The following is a 22609-nucleotide window of genomic DNA, read 5'->3' as shown; positions in this document are numbered from 1 at the left end:
TTGCAATTAAAACTGACAAAATATTAAAGTTACAGTACTCAAGCTTCTGGCCATCAGATATGTACACATATATAGCTTGATACCAGGCATAACTCAAAGTCCCAGAGCAAGCCTGTTGCAGGTGTGTGTATATGTCACCTTTTTGAGAATGCAGCCTTTTGATGTATGTGTTCAGGGACATTGCTACACAGTTTTTGAGGGAATGCTCAGAAATGTAAGAGGAGGCATTTTGCAGGCCTGTAATACAGTACAACCAGGATACAATATTTTCTTTTAGGCACTGAAGGATCAACTGTTTGTTTTCTGTTTGACAGGTCAACATGGTGATTGGCATTTTGGTATTTAATAAACTTGTTTCCAGAGATGGAATCCTAGATAAAAAACTCAAACACAGAGCGGGGTAAGCAACAACTGGGCTATTTTAAAACAAATTTAAATTTTATCACCAATTTTCAATTACAGATATTCACCAAAAATGCTTTTGATTGTGCTGTGAACTTTTATATGAATGTAACAATGTTTCTAACATATTGCATTAATCTCAAAAGCTGCTGTTGCATTATCCCGAGGGAATGCAACTAAACAAACTAAATATAATAAAACACAAGTACAACAGTATTAAGTTAATAAGAATGAGGATTTAACAAATCTGAGCAGAGGTTTCACAAGATGATTATATGTGTAACTGTTGCAGTTGGAATAACAGTTTTATGACCTGTGTGTACTGAAGGAACTGATTATTTTTGTCTCGATGTCAAATTTAATTGCTATGGCAAGAAATGTTATTAATTTGTGTTAATTGTGTTAAATGCATTTTACAGCAATATATCCCTTACATAGGTCAGTGTTACTCTGCTGGTTTAACTACATTAAGAATTTTCCTTTGTTCTTACATCCACATAACATCTACATAGCTGTATTTTCTAAACTAGTATAAAAGAACATCAAAGTAAAAAAATCCCCATGGTTTAAGAGTTAAAAAATAAAAGTGAATGGGTCTTATTTATTGATTATTTCCTTGCATTTACATTAAAATTCTGTTTATTATCACGAGAAGAAGCTATTAGGACAGTGGTGGTATTAGAAACTGTTCTACAGTGGGTGACAATGAAGAACTGCAGCAGCAAACCTATATTCATTGCATATTGAAGAAAAGTATTTCACGACTGCATCATCACCTTCCTAATGCTTATGAAAGTGTATTTAAACTTTCAATAATGATTTTTTACAGTTATATTTTCTAGTATTCCATTTTGGGCCAGGTTGTAGTTTAACTCCACCAATATCTGCATTTCTAACAATGATAAATGATGGTATCTTCATTTTTCTGTGTATTACTGCTATGAACAAATTTGTTGCAGATTCACTTTTAATTATTTTACCATGTAACTAACAGTAGCATTCCTAATAAGTTTAATGAGTACACTTATAATAAATACCTTAGCTGGTGTGATTTGCTTTTCATATTAATTCAATCAAATCTTTTTGGTTTTCAGTTCTTCCACCATCATTTTGATAAACATGTACCAAACCCTGTAATTCTATTTATTCTGTTTTCATCTTTTTTCATCAGAAAGTATTAATTTCATGACCTTACTTTTGTCTAAATTGCTCCATCAACATTCTGAACTCTGTAATCAAATACTAGTGAAATCTAGGATATTATAAAACTACACAAGTTATTGCAGAAGTAGTAATGACTTAGTAATCACCAATTTAAATTCACATGTGCTCTAATTCGTCATATAAGGAGCTGGAACAACCACAGATTTGGCTTTCTCCATTTTGTAGGTATATTCAAACTTAGATTTAACTGTTTGGGGTTTTTTTCCCAGCTAGTCACTTGTAGGCTATAGAAATCTATTTGCTTATACTTTATTTTCTTGATGAAACAAATAACTTGCTTTCTAATTGTGCAACTTAGTAAAGAAATATTTAATTTTAAAATAAATGGATAAAGAATCAGAGACTGTTCCATTAGAAATAACCCAGCTATTTTGGGAAAAGATATAGATACCCTATGAGAAACAATCTTAACTTGTGTGATATTATGAGATGGCTTGGCAACAGCATGCCTTGATACTGCTTGGCAGATAACATCTCTTGAGTCATTCTTTAGGGCATAGAAATTGGTTCAGCATTTGATCTCCTCTAGAAAGGTGATTGTCAATCATTCCTCAAGTATCTTTTGCCAGCCACGCTCAGGAAGACAACTTTATTCTTCCTGACAAACACTGAATTTGTATTTGTCAAAAGTTCAGTCAAAAGTTCAGCCCTAGGATTTAAAATAAGTGAATGAGGCAAAATATACTACTTCCATATGCTTTTTAACACCTTAATAAGCATATGGAGAATCAACAAGTGGGAAAAAAATATGTTGATGGATCTCAATCATGACCTAATCCTTTTCTGGGTAAAAGAGGATGCATATGCAAATGCCCAGGCTGAAAATTTATACTTGGCTTATACACACATTAAGTTCTATTATTATTTGCAAGATCCAGAGCAGTTTTGTAGAGGTAAAGAGAATAATCCAGTCTAATAATGCTGAAGCACTGTCAGGCAAAGACAGAAAGTATTTTCACAAGCTTAGTTTATACCTACCCAAGGCATTTTTATAGTTCATTCTTTAATTTACATTTTTAATTGGTGCCAACTGATGTAGATTCACTGAGTTATTTTCTCACCCCAAAATCATCTTATAAAAGGTCTTGGTTCTCACTGTTTTCTTATGGAAGGAACTTCCTTTTTATGGGAAATACACTTTGCACTTTTTAATGGAAAATCATCATTTGGTTTATCAAAGTGGAAGACACTGGAGTTCAATGTTGTTTTGGACAGTATGCTCAAAGTTTTGTGAGTGATGGGTTTGGCAATAGCAAAGAGTTCAGTTGGTTGACGTAACTGGGAAAAAACCCAAAATGTTACTTATCTTCACCATGTTGACCACTTTCCAGCTGGGAATAGGTGAAGCATCCTTCCTGTCAGCTATGTCACATCTTATTCAGCTATGGTTGGTCCCAGTTCTGATAGCAGAAAGAGAAGGAATAGGAAAAAATATTGATCTAGTTGATTCAAGAAGCTGAATGCATGCTGTATGGCAAACTTAAATTCCAGATTTTGTCCTTTAACTCTTCTGGCAGGTGCAGAGGTACAACTGTCTATACAAAATGCTTTGAGCTTAATGCTTGTGTACTGTGTTTTATTAAAAGACAAAAGAGGTCACCCTTTTTTTAGTACCAACTGATATTTATTTCATCAGATTCCATACGTTTCAAGCCCTGTATTCAGACCTTCATATGACACAAATAAAACCATTCCAGATATTAGTGGGCCATGCAGGTCACTTGTACAAATCTGACTATACAGTATGCACATAATGATTTGACGCTTGAATAAACTTTGCAGGTTCCTTTCCCTATTAAGGGTCTGCAATGGTCCATACTTCACACTCCTCTTTCAAGTAACTTGTGCTCTTTCTCAAGCTGCAGCAGTCTTTCATCAGGTCTGAATAGAGGGATTTCACTTTGTGTGTCTATCCTAGCACGTGCTTATGTTTACTTCAGTGTACTGAGCAGTTTTTGATCGTGTTTGGGGCTTTTTTAGATTAAATGGAAGAAATAGAGTTTGCATGAATTTAAGCCCCATAACATTAACATGTAAAGCTAACAATAATGTAAAGTACAAAATACAGTTTTGCAACAATATAGAGTGTTCATCTTGAATAAGTCTACTTACTTTTTCTGCATGACGTCATATTTAAAAGCTAAATTTCAGTAGCAACGTTTTTTGGTGAAAATTCAATATTTTGTTCTTTTTGTGGGTGTTCTGTTTGTTTGCAGTCAGATGAGTGAGCCTCATAGCGGTTTGACGCTCAAATGTGCCAAGTGTGGAGTAGTTTCAACAACAGCTTTGTCAGCCACCACCGCCAGTAATGCCATGTTAGTCCTGATCATTTACATCTTCTTGTTACAAATCTTATACAGTGCATGTGAGACAATAGTTTGATGATGACAACTGTGTTTGCTAACACTGTATAAAGTGCTAAGCACATTAAAATACTTTTTAAAAAATTGCAAATGTGTTTATTAATTGAATACAGGATATTCTTTAGAACATAAAGTACAACTGTTACATTCTTGTCTATGATTTTCCAGTTAAATTGATAAAGTGACATCCTTAAATATGTTTTATGTTAATAGTGAGTTATTAATATTTTTTTCAATATTACAATTCTGCTTTTCTCTTTTTTTTTTTTCAATAGGGCATCCCTTTGGAGTTCCTGTGTGGTGTTGCCACTTCTAGCACTGACTTGGATGTCTGCAGTTCTGGCCATGACAGACAAAAGATCAATATTATTTCAGATACTTTTTGCAGTATTTGATTCATTACAAGGCTTTGTTATTGTCATGGTCCATTGTATTCTCCGAAGGGAGGTGAGGAATGGCTTCCCAGTTTTCCAAAGGGCTGTGCTCCTGTTAATCTCTCAACTGCTCTTTAATGTTATATACATTCTTGCTCTGCAGAAATATATTTCATGGAAAGAGGAAAGTAATTTATGGCGAGCTGTATAGGAACAAGTGAAAGAGGAAATGAGAAAAAGTGAGAGGGGGAAGATCAGTTAATTCCAGGTGCAAAATATAGTATAAAACTTTACCAACTTAATTCATGATGTCTTTTAATCATTCCCTGTAAAATTAATTGTAAACTGTAAACTGTACAATCAAGTACAGTTGATTTCTAAGCCTTAGCCTTTCCCAATGAGTATAGGAAAAGATGAACATGAATGCCCTTCTGAAGACCAAAAGCTATAGATTTTTACACTCTCTAGAGCAGATCCAAATGCAACATTTGTTCAGCTTGTACTGTGCCTGAAAGAGGACACAAGGAAATTATGTGTTATGTTGGTGAAGATCTACCATTTCAGATCTACAAGCTCAGGTACTTACTAAAATTATGGGGACAGTGAGGATGAAGACAGATGAGTGCTGTGAGAACAGCGAGGACAAGCAGTACTCTGGCCTGCCCTTCACAGCTCAGTGCCACCTGCCACAGGATTCATCACCACTGAAATCTGATGGCAAAGCTCCTACACAAGTGCTCTTTAATCTGGCTCTGGTGACAGCTTCTCTAACCTGCCTAACCTGCTAACTAACTCCACATTTTATTGAGATGAGTTTGAGAGCAGTAGTGAAAAGCTGTGTTGGCAGGTCTGTGGTAATGGGGCCCTCCATCAAAAATGAGTGGGTGGAGCTGGACTGGAGAGTAGCTCCTGGTCCACAGGCATACCTATGTGCTAGTCATTTATCAGCTTCAGGTTATTTACCACACCAGTAAACCAGATTGTAATGTCCAGTATATTTCCCTGGGATGGACGAGTTATTTGAAAACCTCAGGACTGAAAAAAAACCAAAAAACAAGGAAGATGTTTCAAGAAAGGTTTATTGTCAATGCTGAGTAAGGAATCTCACACAGGGGTTTCCCCTTTCACCACTGACACCCTTTAAACACTGAAATTCAGTATATTAATGAAAAATAATTATGAGTGACATAATTTATTCAATTCTTTCTGCATTGTACCACTTTGCATGAGATTTATATCACTATCCTTCACAGTATGCATATGTGATTATCTTATCAAATAGTGAAGTTTTCAATTTTTAAAGAAAAAAATCAGTATCTTGCAGAAATTAGCACTTTACATTGTACTGATTCCTTCTTACTTTAATCACACTGTTAGGGGAGATGAACTTTTGTAATTCTTGGTTTCTAAGCTCTCATACCTCACTTAATACCTTTTCTTTTTTCTTCCTTTGATTTCCTTTTGTTCAGGATAAAAATATGTGCAGAATAAGAGATAATACTCAAGAAAAATCTGTTTTATGTAGAACTGTTTTGCAATCCCCTTATTTTCTTCAGCAGTTTCTTTCCCAATATGATGTACATCTGGGAAAGAGGGTAGTCTCATCTGTAAATCTGAAAACAATCTTTTCATATATTCTTTTAGTATAATGGCAAGACACTGCATCTATTTTCAGTAGAAAGAACAGTGGTTTCATACTGGTTTTCCTGTCTGTAAAATGTTTTTATCCCCTGGGATTTATTAATTAGCCTCAAAAGGGCATACCACCTCCTACTTACTGTCCTAAGGAATCATTTTTATTTTAAAATATATACCTTTTACTCGAGGTTGCATGTGAAACATTCAAAACCAAAGCAATATGAACAACATTATTTTTCACAGAATCATAGAATATTGTCAGTACAAAGAGACCCATAAGGATCATTGAGTCCAACTCCCTGCTCCTCACAAAACTACCTAAAACTAAACCATATGACGAAGAGTTGTCCAGACACTCCTTGAACTCTGGAACAAGTATGTTCCAGTGACCAACCACTCTCAGGGCAAAGGACCTTTTTCTAATGTCCAATCTGAATTCCCCTATTAATTTCATTTCCTCATGTTCTAATTCCATTTCCTTCAGTCCTAGTTCCATTTTCTTGTGTCTTTTGTAAGGATCCAGAGAGGCTGAAACATATACTTGGTTATCAGTCATTGATTTTGTCAAAAAAAAGACCAAAATCTATGAGAAATTCTTACTGTAACTTAGCATAGCACAGTATAATGTTTGTGTATAATATATATAATGAAATAAAATTATATAAAACAAAACAAAAAATAATTACGCAGCTGTTAAGCTTGCATCAGTGCAGTAATGCAGAAGCTTATTTGGAAAAAAATGCATTTTGACTGTTGATGAAAGATGAAAATCAACAGACATCTTGCAACAGTGCCCTAAGCCTTGAATTAAATATGGATTTCCTATTCTAATGACAGCTCTTTGCTGCAAATGTTTCATTCCCAGGGAATGCTTCAATAATCCTGAATATCTCATAGAAAAGTTCTTGTCTGACCATGCTCACAGGTAGGACTTTGGTGACTGAGGGGGAATTAGGCTTTTCTATATGTAAACTCAGTTTTAAGATTCATAGGATACCTTGACTGGATCCACTTTTAGCTCACTGTTTCTAATTTAAGCAATATGCAAAAATATTGTATTATAAATATGTTTGTAAAGGAATCTTTTCTTTAGGTTTACGTGTAGGAAATCAGCTAGTTATGGTTTATTTTGTTCACTGCTTGTTTAACAAATCACAGATATGTGTATATATATATATATATATATATATATATATATAATCTAACTGCAAAGAATTATTACTTAGTTTAACAACTAACAGAAGTTCCTCTAGCAAGTCAGTCTTACTAGTTACACATTGCAGTTCTAACATGGAAATTCTAGAAGGCATTTTATTAAGCAGCTAAAGTATCTATTTACATGATATTTTTAAAAAGCTACCTAGTGAGAAGACTTCCCACTGAGGCCCAAAAAGCACCAAGGTTTGATGAGGTTCTGCCCTATCAAAATGCAGGAGGTGTTTCTCCTTCAGCCATGACAACTTAGGCAGAAATAAAAGTACAGAGCCAACTTATTCACTCATTAGTAGGTTATCTCCAGCCAAAATTATTATAATGGTATTGGTGGAAGACAAAGAAGCCTAGGTATATTGATGATTGAACTCTGTTGGACAGAAAACATTTAATCTTCTTTAGTGCTCCAGATTTCATTTGAAAACTGGTCAAAACACTTGAGGAATTAATTGAGGCAATATTTTCCATATGGAAGAAGAACATTCATAGAAATTTCTTCAAGAATCACAAAGTAGAAGTTGATACACTTGAATCAATTTTGATTTCAAAAATGTGTATGGTCTGAATTTGTTTGGTTCAGTTTGTGGCAGCGAAGTCATAGTTGTTTACTACACAGAAAGAGATGTAAGTCCAGTAAATTATGTTTCTGTCTGACTCTGGAGTCTGGCTTTCCAGCTCCAGAGACCTTCAGGTAAGTAGAGGTCAAGAGAGTGGCCATCATACAGAGTGGGCAATGCCATCTTTGCGCTGCCTCGATGCCTCCCAGCTGAAAGAATTGTCTGGTACTTCTGGTTGTATGCAAAAGCATTTAGATCTGCCAGTGCCTGTCAAGGAAATCCTGCCAACATATTTGTCACTCTTGATGATGGCTAGAAAGCTATCTCAGTTATAGCCTATAAGATTGATCTAATATTTATAGCATGCCAGCACAGGCAAAACAATAATTCTGACTGTCATTGGAAAAAAAAAATGGGGAGGAATATATCTCCATAAAATTCAAACAAAGAGAACAGCCCTACTTTACTATGCCTTTATTGTCATTACATCACAAAAAGAGACAGACTTCTACAATTATATATAAAAGCCCCTTTTTTTCTCTTAGTTGTATTTATATAAATATAAATTAAGGAAATGTTTGTTACTTTCTCTAACACACTGTATTGAAGAACTTTTGTGACAGGGGCTGCATTAGGAAGCCAGAGATTTTTACCAACTAAGATGTACAGCGGGAAGAGAGCTAAGTGATGTGTCATCTATTTCTGTCCACCATCAATTCAGTGTCTTTTGCAAGGACATTAAATCTTTCTATACTTCTATTTCCTAACTTCTAAAATTAATATGATACCTTTTAAGCATAAGACCTTTCATAGACTATTTGGAAATTTTGGAAGAAAAATGCAAAGTAGTTGCATATTATTGCTTTATTTTTCCTTGTTAGCCCAGAAAGCTTAGAGTTGTCTTTTTTTTTTTTTTCCCTCACCTTGCTGTTTAAACACCTAATTAGGCATTGGAAGAGGGTGATGGATGTGTTACAGAACAATACAAGGGGTCAGCACTGAAGCTTATTTATCTCAGCAAAACAGCTTGCCTGATCTACTTGAACACAAGATGCTTCAAAGCTGATTTGAATCACACTTAGTAACTTATGTTAATGCTAGTGATGGGAGGAACCCACATGTAATTTTTTCTTTAGCTGTGCTCTGCATAGTAGAGAGCATTTGGATTAAATTCATCGTTGGTGTCTAGAGCCCACATTTCAGAATCGCAGGAGAAAAATAAAAAGTACATGAGTAGGGCAAGGGTAAGTTATAAAAGCTTGGAGCTGGTTACTGTTGCTAAGGAAACTACTTCCCTGGTATCTGCACGTTCATCACATCTGTCTCTCCTTCTCTGCCTGGCTTTAAGAAAATCTTGTAACTTGATGTTAAAAGGCATGGGCAAAAACAAGATTATGTTTCAAAGTAAAATGTAAAGACAGCACAGTCTTTACATACTCAACAACAATTTTGAACAAGCAGTTTAGAAGAGTAAGCTGGTATTTAGAAAGTTCAGCCATTTTGATTCTGACTTGGGTGAGGATATCTAGAAATTGCAACATATGTCAGTATCATGGATAATGCTACATTTGACATTCTGTTAACATGTTCAGATCATATGCTGCTTGCGCTTCAGAAGCATTGTAAGAAACATGCACATTTAGGAGGATCCTAAAATCAAGATTCACTACTTTAATATAGAAGGCACTGAAAGTATGATATGAGATTCTTGAGATCTCTGGAGCTATTAGAACAGGGGAACCGCCATGAACAGAGTCTCAAAAATTAGGGGGCCCACTGCACAGAGTGCAATGAGATAAACAGTATGTTCTGAAGTAACAATGCTTTGGGGTCAAGTACCATATGCCTTGAGATGAGATTCAGCACAGCTGGGGTTGCTTTGATGGAGGCATTTTTTATTATATTTTTTTGTCAAATCACTGTGCCAGTGCTTATCCAAGAGTATAAAACTCTGAAGTGTGACCTAACTTCAGCATTGATGAAGTGAGAGTAGACTTGGATTAAATTTGCAGCAACTGGGAGATGACAAATTAAATTAACATCAAACACATGGAAAACCAAAGCAAGTGTAGTGACCTAAAATCAGAATCTGAGTTTCAGTACATCACACTTTAAATTACAATGTGTGGAAGGTCTCTGTGATTTGAAATCAATCCAAACCTTCCCACCTTGCTTTATTCTTCTTTCTGCCCTATTTTTGGCTCCCTCCACCTGCGACAGTCACTTATCGAGACTGCAGAACACTCTTATTCATTTAAGGGTTAAGCCCTTTAAAAAAATGCTTTATAATTAGAATATTTTTTTCATTTTTGCTTTTGTGATAACTTCTAAACAACTCACATTGGAATATGATAAATTTAAAGGGGACAGCTTCTCATCAGCAACAATTGACGAATTATCCTCTTCTGCTGTTCACAAAATGTCCATGAGTAGACGACAATTTTCTCCTTTTAATTATTCTGAATAAGACATCAAGTAATTTTTACAGATAATAAATGGAATTTAGTTTTTTATAGGCACTTCACTCATAGTACTTTTATATTCAAACAAGAAATTGTATCACCCAACCAAGTTCCTGTTTTCCAAGCCACATATTGCAATCAGAAATACGATTATATATTTAATATAGATACTTTCATTTCTGGCACTAAAATTCACATTGTAAAACATTATATTCCAAAAGCTGCCTTGACATCCTTATTGTTGAGACAAAACAGTAAAATATGTTTGCATTCTGCTGTCAGCAAACAGAAACTGGCTTTTCCTTTTCAATGTGCCTCTTTGTTGAAGCATGTTTCTAACAGAAGTGCTGAATAATAGTATTTTAGATATATACTCTGTCCAAAATGAATGTAAAAATAGCATTTCCTATAAAAAATGATTCCTCAAATATACTGTGTTTTAGGGACAAATTTTCAAATTTACTTTATGGATCATATTAATAAACAATAATTTCTGATAACCTCCTTTTGTACTTTCAAGAAATTTTTCTTTGTGCAAAAAGTCCACTTTTCTTCATGTGCTCACATTGAAGATATTTCAGTCATCTGAAGAGTTTCACTCCTAGAAGAGATGCATTAGATTCCCTGTACGTGGAGTTAAAGATGATTATTTTAATCAGTAATATCTTTCAAATAGACTTACTCTTTAAAGTACAATTAGGAGATTACAATAATTGTCAAGAACTTATTTCAATAACTGTCTGATTACAGTAACTGTAAAGAACTGTCTTTCAAGAGTCATACATTTATCAAGAAGAAGATACATTTTATCTTGCAATGGTTAGCATTATATCTATTAATCTCATTATCAGACCTCTACCAAAGTGAATAAGACAAAGCCGAATACTATCACCAAGACAGATTTGGCTTAAATACCATATAATCACTGTCTAGTAGCTAATTCTGTCCATTCATAAAACTAATTCTGTGGTCTTGATGTGATACACTGAGAAATTTATAACAGCCACAAAGTATAACAAAATGTGTGAGATTACAGAAATAGGCATTTATGTTTATTGCCTCTGATTTATGAAGTGGGCTAAAGAAAAGTCATGCATTGTATACCATATGATTTAATTTGATTTCTAATGGGCATCTGTGGTGTTACACAAGAATCAGTATAAGATATTTTTTTCACAGGTTCAAGATGCATTCAGATGTCGGCTAAGAAATTGCCAGGATCCAATCAATGCAGATTCTTCAAGTTCTTTTCCTAATGGACATGCTCAGATCATGGTTAGCTTTTATTTTCTTATTTGACTATGAATTTACTGTTGCTAACAAAAAAAAAACTTACTGTATTGTATGTGGCAAGTTTTCATAACTGAAATATTAACACCTAAGAAAAAGACTGTTTAGGTCATCATCTGCTTGCTTAGCTAGTTTTACATTATTGGTGTGACTTTTTAGTGGAGCACAGTGAATTAGTATCTTCTACTAGTGTTCTTTAGGACAAAAGATTCTTATATAAGAGAATAAAAAATAATTTAATATTATATTGTGACTTTTTCTAGTATTGCTGTAAAGAGTACTGATGCATTTCCCTTCACGAGGTCTTGAAAAATGTTCTCAAACAAGACAAGGAGAAAGTCATAGACATCCTACAAGAGGAATCTATTTAGTGTGTTAGATTAAGAAATAGTGAATTTTGCGAATACTATTATTTGGTAATATATTAAGACAACATATTGGTATCTTCACTTTAAATAACAGTTTGTCATTGACTATAATAGGGTCAGATTCAGGCCCTAAAGACATGCAAGGCTCAACAAAAATGCAAGGTACATCAAGAGGATGCCCTTCAAAATTATGACTCAGAAAAAAGAATTTAATGTTTGGACTTCACAAGCAAGAAAGAGATCCATTTTACTGAACATTTAGCATGAAATAAACTTCTTGTGAAAATGAAAAGTAAATAAAATCTCTAACAGAATAAATAGTTTTGTTTAACTAGGAAAAGTGGGCTTTTATTTCCAAATGTTAAAATTCTTTCTTAGCTCTCACAATTAATTTTTGCACAATGAAATAAATAGCTGTTTTCAGGAAGTGCAAAAATTTTACATGATTACATTAGCAGCCAGAAATGACAGAATGTGTCATAACAAATAAGCACATTATAACAAATCAATGAAGTTTCAAACAGGATGGACTATATGAATTATACTTACAGTAATTTGTATTGCAGGCTATTGTTCATACTTCTTTTCATAACATTACCATGAAAAGCTTCCTTAAAGAAGATCCTTTGATGAGGTGCAGAAGTTATTCTTCCATATACATTAAAAACTAGACACTGTATAATTTATTAAAACTATATACTCTACTTCCACCTATTTTATTTTATTTTTTCTGGTCAGGCAGCATACTTTGAAAACCACCCAGTTATACTTTAGGAAACTTTGTAAAGCTCTGCTGTTGTAAAACAATACACTTCACCTTCTCAGCAGCAAGAAACCACTTTTAAGAGACTATGACCCTGTAAGTAGGACATTTTGGAAGCGCTAGTTGGCAAAAAGGTACTGTGGTGTATTGTTAAATTAATAATGGCTGTTCTGTTTCACTGTTTCTTGTTACAGACTGATTTTGAGAAGGATGTGGACATTGCTTGTCGGTCAGGTAAGAATATTGAGAGAGCATTTAGCCAACAAAAGGTAGTCTTGTACGAGCTCCTTGTGAAGTAAAAAACAGAAAAATATTGGGGTTTATCTGTTTATAGGAAATATTTATTAATTTAAACAAAAGAAAATGTGAAAAATTATGTCATTGAATGTATGTATGAATGTATGAACGTATGAATACATTTACTTAATTTTGTTACTAAGGCAATTAACTAGAATTCAGCATTTGGAAAGTGGTCAAAGGTGTGATTGTCTATTAGAAAGCAAATAGTTATGGAAAGAAGATAATTTTTAACAGATTAAGCTTTCCTTCCCTGGTACACAAGAAAATGTGAAAACATCATTTTGCTTTAACAACAAAATACAAAAATAATGTATCTTGACAGCTCTGTATATGAGGGATGCATTAATTTGCACGCCTTCTAAAGAAAGTGTGGTTTTTAGGACTCTTAAGTGAAATCAACAATAGTTTAAGGAGATTTTTATTTTATTTCAGTGAGAAAATTTGTGTGTTTTTGGAAGGTATTTCAGTGGTGTGATATTTAATCAGTTGACTATGTTTGTTTCCATATATTAAAGACAACACATTTTTAGTTATTTACTTGCCAACCTTGTTTAAATAGTGCAGTGTAAAATAAATGATCATTTAAACTCTACAGAATTTTTTAATCTAGGAGATGTTTCCAGAGGACAGTTTTTCCTAGGGAAAGTCTTGCCTAAACAACCTCAGTTTTCAATAAAGGGAAAGAGAGAGTGTTTCCTCTCCACAGGGTGAGTCAGAGCAGAAGCCTGATTTAGCTGCTCTGCATCAGCCACCTGAAGGACACTCTCTTCACTGGCTGTGTGCAGAGCCAAGAAAGCTCATCTCATTAAGGTGGAGTTTCCAGTCACCCACCTTTAAAATCTGCCACTTGAATTTCTTGCTATATAGACTTAGTTCTTCCCTACAGATTAGTTTTAATATGCACACGTATTTTGGAGGAATCAGGATAGTGCATTGTAACACAAATGACTGCATGTCACCATCCAATGCAGACAAAAATCCAGCATTGATCCATGTAGATCCCACTTCTTACCTGTGATAATGTAGCTCTGCAGTACAGAGGGTCTTGTCAGAGGTGTCCTAAAAGAGATTGACTCTGAATGCGGTTAGGAACAGGCTTTACTAGATAAGCATTTGAACTCACTTTCTGGTAATGAAGAATTTAAGGATAGATCAGTGTTTGAAATGTCTGAATAAGTGTCTCTGGAAACAATGAAGCAGCCACTGAATTCAGGTCTTTGTGCACATTTGTTTAGAAGCAAATTATTCTTTTCGTAATGGAAAAACATGAGTTTAGTGTGAGGAAGGAGAGTCAGATGTCTTATGAGCTACTTGCTATGGAAAAAGGCAGTGAACTGACAGGCTGGGGGATCTGGGTCATCAGAGCCCTTGGGCACCAGAAGAGATGTAAATGTAATACCTAGATACTTCAAGTTGTCTTTCTGTCTCAGCCTATGAACTGGGTTTCATTGTATAAGATAGCACTGGTGTGAATTAAAATATTTTCAGCCAGGACCAGAAAAGCCATGCAGCCAGCTGGAATAAGCCCAGTAATTGGTTACTTTAATTTTTTCTTTCTACCCTTTTTCTTTCATTACATATATTGGATTATAGACTTTTTTTTTTTTTTTAAAGGTGAATAATTATGATTAAATAGATGCTTTGCTTTTGAAGACATTCTTCAATGCTTCTGGAAATTTTGAATGTTATGACAGGATTATTAACTCTTACTTGTAAACCTCACCCCAACAAAAATTGCTGGATGTTGCTACAAGTTTGACCAGGAAGATCTAGGCCTAGAAGAAAAGTAGATTATATTCTGCTATAAAACATGTTTATATTCTTTATAACCTTTCCAGATGCAGTAAAATATTTTTTCTGATACCAATGGAATTTCTTCCCAATGTGGTAATTCTTTTTTCACTTTTATTTAAAGCATAATTTAACAGAGAGGAGTTTTGAAGAGTCAGTGAAAAGGAACATTTAGGAGTTTAGGAGCACATGCTCATAGATATAATCTTATGGTAGGTCATTACCATGGATTGACAAAACGATTCTGCCTTACAATCTGTTTGACATTTTCCAGGAGGTTATGTGGAGTTAATAATGGCAGTATAGATGTCATAGTGTATTTTTTTGGAAAACCCTTAATGAGTTCCACATGGCAGGCTTGTGCTTAAGCTGTAAGTCACCTAAGATCTATGTAAGTCAGTAGGAATAAATGAAGTGTTTTTAATTCATATGAATGACTGATGCTACTCAGAGATCAAAGTCAGTTATACACAGTAGATTAAGAGAACAAAAAACCCAAAACCACAGAAAAGCTATTCCAAAAACAATATTTATAAAATGAAAGTTAATAAGTGGAAAGAAAAGATTTTAGAATATGCATTGGTAAAGGAAACACTGCTAGATAAAGCCACAAGGAAAAGCAGTGTTAGGTTGATATGGTTTCATGCTGTAAGAATCCTGTTCTCTGACCCACAGTTCTTCATAAAGACATTGGACCTTGCAGAGCAGCCACTATAACAGGAACACTTTCTAGAATTTCACTAAATGATGAAGAGGAGGAAAAGGGACCAAACCCTGAAGGAATGAGCTATTCAACCTTGCCTGGAAACATCATCTCCAAAGTCATCATCCAGCAACCAACAGGTCTCCACATGCCTATGAGTATGAGTGAACTGGCCAATCAGTGCTTGAAAAAAGACAACAGTGAGCTGCGGAGGACTGTGTATTTATGCACTGACGATAACTTGAGAGGTGCAGATATGGACATTGTCCATCCTCAAGAACGGATGATAGAAAGCGACTATATCGTCATGCCCCGGGGCTCCGTAAATACCCAGCCATCACTGAAAGATGAAAGCAAAATGAATATAGGCATGGATACCTTGCCTCATGAAAGGCTGTTGCACTACAAAGTTAATCCTGAGTTCAATATGAATCCCTCTGTAATGGACCAATTTAATATCAATTTAGACCAGCACCTTCCCACCCAAGAACATATGCAGAGTTTGCCATTTGAGCCGCGCACAGCAGTGAAGAATTTCATTGCCTCAGAGCTGGATGACAATGCAGGATTATCAAGAAGCGAAACTGGATCCACAATATCAATGAGCTCTTTAGAGGTCAGTGGTGCATAAACAGATTGCATGTTCTGTTGTTCTAATTTGATGATAAGACAATAAATCGTGTCTTGTGTCTAAGGGGTGAAGCTAATGTTTTAATTCAGTGTAAATTATTGTTTGGGATCATACACTGCTGTTCATATTTCTCTTATTATCAGAAGTGTTTATACCTAGAAAACAAGACTAAAGTTTCAGAGCCAGTCTGTATGAAACAATATAGTTCTGGAGATTTAACATTCCACACGACTGCCGAGGATTTCGTGACCTACCAGGTAAAGTCCACTGGAAAATTCTGTGTTGCTATGAGAAGAAAAACTATTCCTGCAAGATACAAGTGCTAATCATTGGCCCTACCTGCAAGCACATGCAGTTAAAAATATTGGCCGTTTTACTGCTGACAATCATATCTGTCTCAGATATGATAGGTCTGATTTTGCTCTCATTGGTGTAAATCTTGGATTCTTCCATCCAATAGTTCACCATTTACTGATGAAGTTTTGTTTGCATGTACATGCAGGCATTGGTACAACTGATGTGTGCAGTAGGTACAGTTGGGCTTCGTGTGGAGTATCATAGATTTCAGTCAGATTGCAAAAGTGAACTGAAAAGCCTTTAATAAAAGACTTTCAGTTATTACTACAATCTGTCTGTGGGATTTAAGCATTTTCAAAGTAAAAACTATTGAAATAAATTGTTAAGACCTAAGCATCAAATACTGCCATTCTTATTAAGCTTTTACCTGTGAAAGCTGTGAAATGAGCTGGAGTTAATTTCATACTTGGAACTCCTTAAGAACTGGGAATACCTTTCACCAGCATGTCAAATGTTGTGAAACATGGCATTTTGTGGGACAGAGAAAGACAAATAAGAAAAACATGGTACTCGTTCATCCTCTGGAAATTACACATGGAAAAAAATTCTGCTGTATGTGCAAACTTGAAGCCATTAGCTGTTACTCTACAATGTCTGGACCCGTCTGTGTAGGGAAACAGAGACTCAGCCTTATTTCTCAATTTTTAGATGCAACTGTAGCTGATTCTTCATAAATGGTGGATACTTATGGATATTTCTTTTAAAATGGAGTTGAAGTTTTATGTAGATGAAGTTTTATGAAGAGTTTGGGCGGAAGATCAGACTTTAGTTTCTCTTCAAGAGATACCTTTACAGGCTTTGAAAACAAAATATTTTCCGTGCTGTTTATATTGTGTGTGTGCTACCATAAGCTTTTACAAGACTTCATTTAACTTAAAAATTAATAGGAAATGAAGTGTGGGTATCTGCAAGGAATCAAAGATTGCCAATGTTTTGGTTGTTGTTAAAGTGAATATGTATAGTCTTGAACAAATTTTGAAAATTATTTCTAAAAGTTAGTTTAAGTGCTTGCCCTTTCAGTGCTCAGATAGACAGGCTCTTTCAAAGCAAGTCTGCATTGTTAAAGAAATTACTGCCTTCAGTATATTCAGGTATAGTAGTTAATAGATCTTAGGTAGCACACAGGAGTTCTCAAAATTAATGCAACCCCAGAAGCAGAATTGCTAAGGTCACCTTCCAGCAGTATTCTCTTCCACCTATCTACAATTCCATCTTTCAGATAATTTTTGTCAGATATAGAGGCTTAAATCCAGTCCAGTTAATATTAGACATATGGATATTTGGGGAAGATTCATTATTCTTTAAGATGGACATATATGCCACCATACCATCCACACAAAAAAATTAATTTTTGGTGATGGCTCTTTCCCTCCATTGGTGACAAAGTTCATCTAGGTCACCTAAAAAAAAAAAAAAAAAAAAAAAAAAGCAGATCTGATTTAAGTTGTAAAAATTGTGGCAATAGTTACTTCACTGTACACAAAATTATAGTTCCTGATGCCACTTTGTAATATAGGCATGGAAATTTGTCAGTATAATGTACTGCTCCTTTATTTTTCTAACTGTACTTGTATCATATTTTAACTTTACCTCTAAGATGGGATGTAGACACAATCTCAGTCACCATTCTGTATATAATTTTTATGCTCACAAGAGACTACTAAGTATATCATAGAAAATGCAGTAAAATATAATAAGATAGTAAATATGTAGTCTCCTCTAACTTGGGAGAACATACTAGGTGTAGCAGGCTGTATTTTGGTCCAGAAAGTCAGTTATGTTTGTAAAACTCATCAAACCAGCATAATCCCATGTATTAGGAAAAAAATACAGGTATTAGGGCAGGTCAGAAATGAAAGAAACTGTTTTGGCTTTTGTGTCTGCCTTTGTGATTCCCAACATTACTTGATGAGGATGTGCAACATGGAATTGAAGATAAGGATGTGCTGCACTGAATTGAAGATAGGAACATGAAAGAAAATTGTATATAGAAGAAAATCAGAGTCTCAAGCAGTTCCTGATAAGCAGATCCAGCCAGATGAAGAACGTGATTGTGTTTTTACATACACAGTGTGTAAGAAGTAAGGGTTGAGGTAAAGCCCAAAATGTTATTGGCTGGAACTGACCAGCTGGATTAACTTTTGTTAACTTTGCCTTAAACAAAGTAAAAAAGGGAGGGCAGGGGAAAAACTTTTCTAAAGACAGGGCTTTGTCAGACGTTATGTAACAGCAAAACCTGCAGCAAGACATTGAAGATCACCCTGCCCACCTTTATCCTGATAGAGCATGGGTAGACGAGCTCTAGAGAAGATCCTGAGCAGTAGAAATCTTCCCTCTCCTATCAGCATGTAGTTGGAACACAGCTACAGTGTCAGCACAAAAAAAACTTATATCCTGACTCTGAAGGGAGGATCCACCACCCCTGCCCCTACCATTATTTGCCTAAATGCAGGCATTCCCCTTCTGAAATGGAAAAAGAGCTCTTCACATTTGGCTCCCCTACAGAGTCAGTTGAGACAAATAGCCATTTTTAGGCCACTTTTAGACATCTGTTCCAGGATGAAGTAAATGACATGCCTCAGTGCAGGTGTCTCTTTTCAGTTTCCACAGAGGAAGCCAGAATGAGTAGTTCAAATACAAGCATCAAAAATGTTGATGTTGATGACTAAATTTAGTCAGATGAATCCTACTGTGTGTCGCAAACTTTCTTCTAAAACTTTTATCTATGTTTTCTTCTGAAGGAAATTCTTAGATGTGAACAATTTAATGCTTTATTATGTCTGGAAGAATTTTAGCTTTCAAAAGATAGTTTGAAAATGCCATAATATTTACATACAAGTATTGCCTAGGTAAATATAAATTTAAGGATATGCATATGCATATCCACAATGTACAAACTGGTGATTTTTATTTTATTTGGTATGCACCCAACAGTACTTATGTGATTATAGGCATAGGCAGGCATATTAGCACATCACGGAGTTTCTGAGGAGGACTAATCGAACATCTGGTTAATCTCCTGAACATCCTTTATATGCATGGATTAAAACTGGCTTTGCTACCTTGGCATCAAAGTGGTTTGGAGTATGCTCCTTCAGTTCAAAGTGTTTTGATTTTAATGAAGAAAACACTCAACACAGTCTTTTGGAATGGTTTTTGTTTTGAAAATGTACACTGAGTGTTGTGCTCATTAAAATGAAATTACTTTGAAGAATTGCATTCCCAGACACTTAGATGCAGAGGAAAGTTAGGAGGTTTAAATGCAGAGGAAGAAGCTGATCTGGGAAACATATCTCCAGAAACATATCTCCAAATGAATCTCTTCTTATTGGGCAAAAAAGAAATGGATGAAGAAGACCTGTGAAGAGACTTATATCATTACCTTTGTGGAAGAAGAATGAATGGCTCTTTTAAGGAAACTATGGTTAATGTAGTGTGAGCAGAAATGGAAAAGACCTGAAAGAACACAAAGATGATAAAAAAGTATAAAATTAAGAACACACAAAGACAGGCAACAGAAACATTTATTAAAGGGGGACAAGATGTCTTCTGCTTTATCAGAACAGGAAGGAAAGGACTTCATGAATTATTTGTCGTCTAAGGAACTGGAATTCTCTTTCCAGCCTCAAATCTACTTTATTTTTCTGTCTCAGATTCTGCTGTGAGATCTTTATGTGCAGTGGGTTGATTATGTGACCAAAGTAATCCTTCTGTATTAATTTATGAGTGCTCTTAATACATTCAAAGACAGTCAACTCTGTAGGCCCTTGGCCAAATCACTGACTGGGGACTTAGTGAAGAAAATACTGTTACAGTTGAGAAAATACAGGGATGTGTTAAAGAGAGTGAAGTGCAAAGAAAAAGTAAAGATAGGTAAAGATGAAGAGGAGAAAAAAAAACATTTAAAGAAAAGGTGGGAAAGATGGTAGAAATGGAGAAAAAACAAAACAATAAAAAAATGAAAGTATTAAGAAGAAAGAGAGAAAAACAGCAGGGAAGGAACAAGGTCTAAAACAACAACAACAACAACAACAACAATAATAATAATAATAATAATAGTACCCAAACCAGGAAAGGAGAGAAAAAATACGAAGTTAAAGTAGTCAATCTCATCAATAAAGTACCAGAGCATCAGGCAAAACAAAAGCAAAATGCTATGAAGTCATTTTGATTTATGACATGAGAAGTAAAAGAAAGAGGGAACAAAAATAGAGAGACGAGCACCACAGGAAATTCTTCTATATCATGTTTCCACATTGCATTTATTTTCAGGCATTCTGTATCTCAGATTCCTATCCCTCCCATTCCTCATTTCATTCTTCAATAAACTGTGGAGACAGCTCTTGCCAATTTTGTGACTCTCAGTAAAATGAGGTCTAGCTCTATAACAACCCTCTCTTTCACTTGACTGAGTAGGTCTGAGAGTCCTCTGACTTCAGAAATTGATGCAGCTTATTTTCAGGTTATCTTACAGAAGTGGGGGTAGAATCAGGTAGAGTTTATTGTAGTAACTGGAGGTGTGAAGAACTGAAATTTTAGTCAGTATTATACAGTGCAGCATATATTGCAGACTTCATATTATAATTGTCTATTTAACAAGTGCTACATTTTCCCTCAAAGTCTTCAGAAACACAAAGCAAGTGGTCTTAGTTGATTGAGTAAATAAATATGCAGGCAGCCTTATAAAGAAAGGGAGCAGCAGGCCACAATAATTTGTCAGAATACTTTTAAAGTGAGATCTTTGAAGTTATGTTTGTGCTGTGTGTTGATGTACTAAATTAGCTAGCATGTTTCGAAGACCTAAAATTCCCACATTAAATTCACTTTTTCATGAAAATTTCCTGGCTTTATGTCTAGCTCATGAACTAGTAGCCAACAATCTTCCGTTCAAAAACTAGAGTGTTTTTCAGTTATATACACACAAAAGGCATTTTAAACCAAAAATGTCTATCCACATTCCACCTTTATATCTCTGAGGGCCATAAGAGATTTTTCTTTACTTTTGTTCTGGAGAAAAAATCCTCCTCAGGCTAAGATCTTATATGTCAAATCTCATCTCAGAGTGTATTATAAACTGCTGATAACAAGACTTTATATTAATGGAAACATGAGCCGTCACTATAATATGGTATCTCTGGTTTCAATTGTGCTTTGCACAATGCAATGTATCTTTAGGAATATCTGATGTAATTAATCAGATAGTGACATAATGCAGAATAGAATAAGGAGAAAAACAGGAATTTGTTGTTTTACAGACATGGAGAAGGATTTTATTAGTCTTTTAGCAGGAGCATCTCTTTCCTGGTGCCAGCAGATTAGTGTGTGCTGGTGTATGGAAATTATTCTTCAAAATTCTATTTTTGTCCCTCAGCAGAGTTTAAAGTTGTTTTGGAATTACACAGAGAAGCTATACATGATTAGCACAAAGTAAAATTGATTTAAAATAAATTACTACCACAAATCTCTTTTCACAGAGTTTTATTTTGGCTCTGGCATGAAGGGTAGGGGTTTTTTCCTGCATAAAATGGGTTTTATCAAATAAGATTAAAGAGCCATAGAAATCAGAGATGGAAAAATTCTTGTCAGGTCATTTTTTCTATCAATGCAAGAAAACTTTCTACAATATATTTTTCTAAAACATAGTCAAACTTCACTTTCAAGACCAGAGTGAAGGGCTTCCACTTTTTCCCTTAGTTATTATTGCATAGTTACATAAACTTACTTTTTTCCCAGTACCAATTCTGATTTTTTTCCAGGTTTTTCCCATATCAGTTTTGTTTATCAGTGTTTATATCCTTCTAGGGGTTCTGTACAAGCTTCTGTGTTTGCTTCTTCCAGAGACAAAGTTACACAAATCTGCATCACTCTTTTATCCTTTCCTCCTAAAAGTTCTTTTTGCTGCTAATCTCCTTTGAAATTTTCCCAGTTTACAGGCATGATTTGGCTTCTTCCATTGTAGAGGAGCAATGCAGAATTGTCACTGGAGTTGACAGAGAGGTCTATCACACCCTTGCCTGCTTAAATTGTTCTCTTTTTTTGTAGCATTTGTAATTGTACATGGTTGAAGCCTACCCACACCCCTCACTTTTTCAGAATTATACCAGCTAAATCCCAGCCACTGACTAAAGGCATGGATCTTCAGTTTTTTATAGTCCCTTTATTACTAACCCTTGC

The 22609-nt window shown here is 34.9% G+C and overlaps 1 protein-coding gene across 7 annotated transcripts in view; it reads left to right on the top strand.

The window, feature by feature from the left end:
- Window positions 1-22609, top strand: part of ADGRB3 (adhesion G protein-coupled receptor B3) — a 443295-nt gene that overhangs the window by 406592 nt on the left and 14094 nt on the right. For 5 of the 7 annotated variants that reach the window (XM_088053237.1, XM_088053238.1, XM_088053235.1 and 2 more), the window contains 6 exons: window positions 315-400; window positions 3843-3941; window positions 4265-4436; window positions 11412-11507; window positions 12848-12887; window positions 15420-16063. In XM_088053237.1, the coding sequence (XP_087909363.1) occupies window positions 315-400; window positions 3843-3941; window positions 4265-4436; window positions 11412-11507; window positions 12848-12887; window positions 15420-16063 (1137 nt within the window). Of the gene's footprint in view, window positions 1-314; window positions 401-3842; window positions 3942-4264; window positions 4437-11411; window positions 11508-12847; window positions 12888-15419; window positions 16064-16221; window positions 16336-22609 lie in introns of all 7 variants that reach the window. The other 2 variants (XM_088053239.1, XM_088053236.1) reach the window with 2 other exon arrangements.

The sequence above is a fragment of the Pseudopodoces humilis genome, chromosome 3, assembly GCF_049639895.1.
Source record: "Pseudopodoces humilis isolate 2021_Gansu_Grassland_sample_001 chromosome 3, ASM4963989v1, whole genome shotgun sequence".
Classification (NCBI taxonomy): Eukaryota; Metazoa; Chordata; class Aves; order Passeriformes; family Paridae; genus Pseudopodoces; species Pseudopodoces humilis.
Note: the sequence above shows the minus strand (reverse complement) of the source record. Positions and strands in the feature narration are given on the sequence as shown.